The sequence below is a fragment of the Zerene cesonia genome, chromosome 26 (assembly GCF_012273895.1).
Source record: "Zerene cesonia ecotype Mississippi chromosome 26, Zerene_cesonia_1.1, whole genome shotgun sequence".
In the NCBI taxonomy this organism is placed as follows: domain Eukaryota; kingdom Metazoa; phylum Arthropoda; class Insecta; order Lepidoptera; family Pieridae; genus Zerene; species Zerene cesonia.
Window position 1 is genome coordinate 288,146 of NC_052127.1, and position 7,253 is coordinate 295,398.

The 7,253-nt window shown below is 35.9% G+C and overlaps 1 protein-coding gene across 4 annotated transcripts in view; it reads left to right on the forward strand.

The window, feature by feature from the left end:
- The window catches only part of LOC119837030 (inactive dipeptidyl peptidase 10), a 154,659-nt gene that overhangs the window by 106,094 nt on the left and 41,312 nt on the right, over positions 1-7,253 (forward strand). For all 4 annotated transcript variants that reach the window (XM_038362513.1, XM_038362510.1, XM_038362514.1 and 1 more), the window contains exon 3: positions 844-1,051. In XM_038362513.1, coding sequence (XP_038218441.1) covers positions 844-1,051 — 208 coding nt within the window. The remainder of the gene's footprint in view (positions 1-843; positions 1,052-7,253) is intronic.

Sequence of the window (7,253 nt, forward strand, 5' to 3'; positions counted from 1 at the left end):
GGGGGGTTAAAAAATGCTAAAAAAAGATCACGTGATTAATGGACAACCCCTTACTTGTTAGACATAGGCATATAAATACACACATAATAAATTGAGTATAAATCAAACAATTTTAAGATGCAAGCATAAGTGATAATGCCAAAATATCAACATCAGTGTAAGTTCTTGTTTGATTTCACGCGAGTATTATACATTTAGACTTGTACGTGAGGCTATTGAAATTAAAAAACATCCAAATTTCAATAGAGAAGATGGTTTACAACTTTCTAACACCTGGGATCTTGTTATCAAGGATTTAAAAATTAAAAGACTTTTTAACGGATTTTAAACGCCATTTATTTATTACGGGGAGAGTCTCCCCGTGACCACGCTCACTGTAAAGTGTTCGAAACGTCGGGTTAATATATTGTATAAATCGCGTTTAAAATCCGTAAAAAAGTTTTTTATAATTTCTAAATGTATAATACTCGCGTAAAATCAAACACAAGAAAATACTAATTAAAACGAATTTAAAACCCCATGTCAGACATACCAAAAGACCAGAAGACACTATCAGCCAATACTGCCAACATCCAGAAAAATACTCCACATACCAACTGCGGAGAAATAGGTGGAGGTAGTTCACAAACAACAATTTTTGTATGACCTTCAAGACATATAACATCTCAGTCTCCCCGTGACCACGCTCGCTGTAAAGTGTTTGAAACGTCTGATTAATAATATAATGAATAAACCGCGTTTAAAATCCGTTAAAAAATTTTAATTTCTATCAGTGTAAGTTACAGAGTTTGTGTAACACTGGTTTTCAGTGGCGAGGGGTATAGTATGACTTGTTATTTCCAGGAGCTAGCAGCGGCCACTCCCACGCAAAGAAACTGGCGCGGCATCCTCATCGCGCTCCTGGTGATAGCAGCGGTGCTTGGGCTGATCGTCTTCAGCATAGCACTGCTCACCCCTGCGGGGGATGACGGCCGCGGGAGGGGCAGGCGGCCGACCCTCGCGGATGTGCTGGTGGACCATTACACGCCGTTCAATGGGACTTGGCTATCTGGTGAGTTATTGATACGGTTTTATTAGCTACATCTGTATGTTTTTACTCAACCTAATCCTTTAGACTCGATTCTGATTCATTTTAAATCGACAGATTCAATTTAAACTTTGTTCCTACACTTATCAAGAATCGATGACAATACAATCATTTCTTATTATCCTGATAAGGAATTTCAATATTTCATAATTATACGTGTCTTATACAGGGGAAGTAACACAATTTATTTCATTATATTTTAGAACGTGTTCTTTTTTGTTTTTTTAAACCATACTATAATATGTTAGAGCTAGCAAACGAGCTGGTGTGGAGCATTTTTTATTTTATTTAATTTCAATATGGAGGTCTTTAAGAGACGAGTGTGCTGGTACCTTCTAGAAAAATAATTTTTTTTTTTTTAACTTATATTACACGAGCAAAGCCCTTGGATAGGGTCATAGAGTAGTCTTATATAAATTTAACAAATATAAATGATTAGTTGGTCCGAATAATATATTATAAACTAAATCACATGTTACTTTTAAAACCGATTATTATAAACTCGCTTAATGAATTGAAAGTACTTTTTTATTTACAATAATTCAGTCAGCATAGTAAATCACTTAACCATTTTAAATTTAAATAACGTATCGCAGACAAGTCCGAATACAGAATTGTGGGAATTCTATAATTTCAGATTCACTTGTGTTGCTCATTGTACGTGAACTGAAAATAAATGAAATAGTAAATTTTAATGAGAATCAATTGCGATTTGTGGTGAATCCTGATGCAATACTTGTGTATAATAAACGACAATCAAATAAAATTAATCCAATTGTCGATTTGTCACGTTTCAAAGATATACATCAAATGTATTTTATAACAATTATAAACTGATTCTCTGTATGGCTGTAGAAAAATCTTATGTTTTGTGAATAAGGCACACATTCGTGATAATATATGAAGGCTACTGTATCGTATTATATTATCTGTCTCAAAAAGAAACTTTATCGTTACTAGATTAGCAGTTTTGAAGCGTCTAGTTGATAAAGATACTTACTTTAAAATACTGAAGGTTGAGTGTTATTTCCTACAGAAGTTATGTAGGTATGAAGTGAATTTATTTGTATGCAACGCGAACAAACCCGCGGACATAAGCTAGTTTCTAAAAGTTTATGTACAAATTTTAATTGAAGTATAAAGTACATTGTAATTGAGGGAGTTTCGAGTTGAATATTTCTTTCTTTAGAGTCTACCTGCATCATCAGCCCAAATTTGTTTCCACTGCAGGGACTTAGCCCTTATCTCAAGTGGGGAAAGTGTGAGGATGGATGTTTGTGTATGTTTGTTTGTTACTCTTTCACGCAAAAACTACTGAGCGGATTGCAATCAAATTTGGTACGTAGATAGCTGGAGAACTGGAATAACACATAGGCAACTTTTTATCCCGATACTACGGGATACAGACTTACGCGGGTGAAACCGCGGGTCATATGTCGTTAAATTTTTGGTATTAAACTGTTAGAGAGGATGATTATTTGATATACTAGCTGACCTGGCAAACGCTCTTGCGCCTTACTCTTATCGTTTAAGGGAAAAATAGACGTTGTCTGATTCTCAAACCTATCCGATATGGACACGAAAATTCATAAGAAACGTTCCAGCCGTTTCTGAGAAGTATGGTAACCAACATTGTGATACGAGAATGTTTTATACACAGATAATCATCTTACTTATGCACAGATAAAATCAAATATAAATTAACAATTCCCTCAGTACCTCAGTACCTCAGAACCTTCGTTTATTATTATTATTAACTAGCTGTGCCCCGCGGTTTCACCCGCGTAAGTCCGTATCCCGTAGGAATATCGGAATAAAAAGTTGCCTATATGTTATTCCAGTTATCCAGCTGTCTACGTACCAAATTTCATGGCAATTGGTTCAGTAGCTTTTACGTGAAAGAGTAACAAACATCCATGCATCCATACAAACTTTCGCATTTATAATATTAATAGGATTCATAATTAATCAGCCATAACTGTCTCACTGCTGGGCAAAGGCCTCTCTTCCTTCACTCCACATCTCCCTATTGAGAGAAATTTTGAGCCAATTTTGACAGTAAGTGTCCAGCTCGTCCCGCCGTCCAATTCTGGGCCTACCACGTAGTCTTTTAGTCTTGTCGGGGGTCCACATAGTGGTAATCATCGCCCACAACTCTTCGTTCGTTCTGCAGACATGGCCAGCCATGTTCCATTCAAGCTCGGCAGCTTTATGGGCTACATCAATTATCTGAGTTTTTGAGCGCAGCATTCTATTCGTTTATTGCATTAATTTATAACAACCATAACAACAAGTAAAACATCTCTAAGAATTAATATTTAATAAACAGCAGGCGACTCATAAAACTTTAGGGGTGAACGCTCGAAAAATAGCCAGTGTAACTATTCATTACATTACAACTTTATTTGGGTTCATTCAGAGTCGCCATGAAACGTGGACTAGTGAGTGTGTATTAGTTACTATAATATACTGTTTTACACCGACTTCAAAAGAGGAGAAGGTTATTAAATCGATTGTATTTATTACTTTTTTATGTCATTGTCGGCAATGGAGCTGGTGGGTCTCCTGATGGTAAGCGCTGCCACCGCCCAAGGACATTTGGAGAGGCGTGAGACCACTTGCACATCTTACGTCCCTACAAATGGATTGCCGAATTCAAATTAGAAAGGGATTATTTCGTCTTCTTATTTAGGTCTAGTATTTAAATATACTGAGTTTTTAAAGTTAGAATTTGATGATACTTGTTGCAGTTGCATTTTTTATTAATAAAGTTTTAAACTTTCATATAATCTATACAAAAGACAAACGAGTGATGTGTTCATTTATAAACTCACTAGCAGAGTTGAAAGATAAATACACCTATTATGTACGCCCTAAACATGATGAAAATATCAAAAGCTCTTACAAAGTTGCATCTAGAGATATTGTAAAGTCCCAATTGACCTTAAAAATCAATAATATATTCGTAGAACCTTCTAGTGACTTCATCAACATTTAACCCTTTTATCATAAGTGAAACAACAACATTAAATAAGTTCAAAAACAACAAACGTTTGTTAGAACGAAAGGGGGTTAGGGGGTTGCGGGAGGGGTTATTTGCACAAGGGTTAAAAGATCGAGAAAGTATTGATATATGGGCGACGTGTGCAGGTGTGCGTGCGAGATTTATGTGTGATGCCTTTTCTGTTTGGACCATGCTTTGGGGTGAATTTTATGAAAAATTAAAGTCACGATTATAATAGACTACAGAATTATGGTTGTGTGTGTATAAATGGCTCACAGATTATCACAATGATAATGAATGCAATTTCCAAACCTGCTTCGCTTTATCATGTTTTTTCTTATCATTTTTTAAATACATTATTGTGGGAGTCGAGCACGCTTCGGCACGAATTGGGCCAGCTCGCACCGGGGAAGTACCACACCCCCACAGAAAACCGGCGTGAAATAGTGGCATGCCACTGTGTTTCGTACGGTCAGTGGGGGAGCCGGAGGTCCGTTTCCTTTTCCTCACCCGTCCTAGTCCATTCCTTCTTTCCAGTCGTTAATCCTTTCCTTTTCCCTTACCCCATAAAAGCAGGCAGCGCATTCATTGAGGTACTTACTTACTACCTTTGCGAATGTTCATGGGCGGTGGTGATCGCTTACCATCAGGCGAACCACCAGCTCAGCTGCCCGCTATGACATATAAAAAAAAAAAAAAAAAAAAAACATATTTATATCTGTTCTGTCTTACTCTTATCATTTACTACAAAACTAGATGTTTACTGAGAAACCTATCCGATATGCATACAATTCATGAGAATCATTACAGCCGTAACGAAGGAGAATGGTAAATAACAAAACATATTTAATAAAAAAAATGAAAGAATTTTGGAACCTTGTATGGAGCGTTTCACTGATCTTATATTCTTTAAGGTGATCGGTCTTCTGTGTCTCTAAACATGAACAGATATTTTGCTGCTAATATATTATTGCAATAAACTATACACGAACACACACTCTCACACTCATACACTCATACATACATAGACATGAGCCACACACAACACACACATGCATTTATTTTTTTCCTTGTTTGTATTATATAACATTTCTTTTTTCTTCAACTGTAACTTACTAATGAAAGGATAAAGGTACCCGTATAGTAGTGATGACTCAGTGGTGAGGGCCTCGGACTTCAAAATCGATAAGTCAAGGTTCGAGACCGGCCGAGCGTGCAGGAAATAAATTGATTTTCCAATGTCACATTTGGATAATGTCACAATTGCTCGAAACGGTGAAGGATAACATCGTGAGGAAACCGGCATATCTGAGAATAAAAAATCAACGACACGTGATATCTGCCCGCACTTGCCTGGTGGATTATGACCTAAAAAAACCCTCATGAGAGGCCTGTGTCCCAGCAGTGGGAACATATATGATAAATAGATGATGATGATGAATAGATTATTCTCTAGTACGGGACCATTATTATGCTTACTTGTTTTATTAAACGGTTGAGAAAATAGACTTATTTAATTTTATACTGAAATAAGAAACCTGCAATTGAACGAATACAAACTTCCCAGAACTCTATAAATAGAAATATTAACCTTTTATTAGCTAAGTATTTTATTTCCACATATAATTAATCTAATTAAATCAAAGCAATTCCTTAGAAGCATGCCTACAAACTGCGGTATATTTTCACCGTTCAACTGAAGGGTCATTATGAAAATAAATCCGCGCCTCAAGTGCTATTAAAATTGCCTAAATGCAGGTTGAAATAATTCGTTTTGAAATCGTCCTTGCGTCAAGCGCTGCGCATTTTAATTACTCTTCTCTCTTCTCAACTCTTGAGTAATCCCGAGCAGTTATCTTGTTGGTGCAGCGATATAAAGCATCGGGATTTAGTTTCGTCGCTTCGAAAAGATCAACTATAAGTCATATAAAAGTTGAGAGCTAAGTCGAGGGCTTGTTAAATATAGGCATTGCCCGCGACTTCGATCCCGCAGTCAAGGAAAATTAACAGTTTTCATGCATGTTACGTTTTTAATATAGCGCCCTCTATCGGATTTTATACATTTCGCAATGAATATTGACAGATTTTGCCCACGACTTAGCACGCGTTAAATTCAGAGTAACCACTTTCCCCTTGTTTTTTTATATATTTCCATACGTATAAATCTTGCAACACTCTATGTATAAAAAAACTCCATCACAACCCGTATTGTGCTTTAAATATAACATATATACATATATACAGACAGACGTGAGAAAAACTTTGCTTTATACTATGTAGTGATACAAATATCCGTCTCCTACATAAGCTACTGTATTTATTAGTTCCTATTATTGTCTATTCAAACAACAACATTAATTCAAAAGCCTTAGCCAAAAAGTTTTGAATGAATGTTATATCTACGCATCAAACAGTAACACTTCGACTTCCATACTTTGACTTACTACGGCATTTACTAGATTATAGTATTTAACTGTGACTGTTAAGGGTTTACTACTAATAGTATGGTATTATTTTATCTGTGCTACTACTAAATAGATATAATCCTACTACACAGTGACGTCAGCAAAATGTCAATATACATACGACGAAATTATGTATTTATATACCAATTTCCCTGTAATTGAAGGCAATACTACAGTTGCGTCATCTGATACTAAGCACACAACCATTAGCTGCAAAAATCAACCCCAAATGGGATTAGGGTGCTGCAGGATTGGAAAGGAAGGATATGTGGGTGGATCAGCCCCTTTGTTGAGGAAATATATCAAAAGTATTTATGTATATGTTACATTAGAGCATAATGACGTATACATATTAGCTATATATCTAATATATAAAATTCTCGTGTCACAGTTTTCGTTGCCATACGGCTTGACCGATTTTGATGGAATTTTTTTTGCTTATCCGGTATCTATGAGAATCGGCCAACATATATTTTTCATCTCCCTAAATGATAAGAGTAAGGCAGAACAGCGTTTGCCGGGTCAGCTAGTATATATATATATATATATATATATATACCCACTAGTGATAAATATACCCACTACTACAACTACACTATTAAAACTATACAAACATTTGAAAACACCACACACACATGTAACACAATACATTTAACGATACAAAAACCCCACGATATCTATATGTTTCAAGATATAT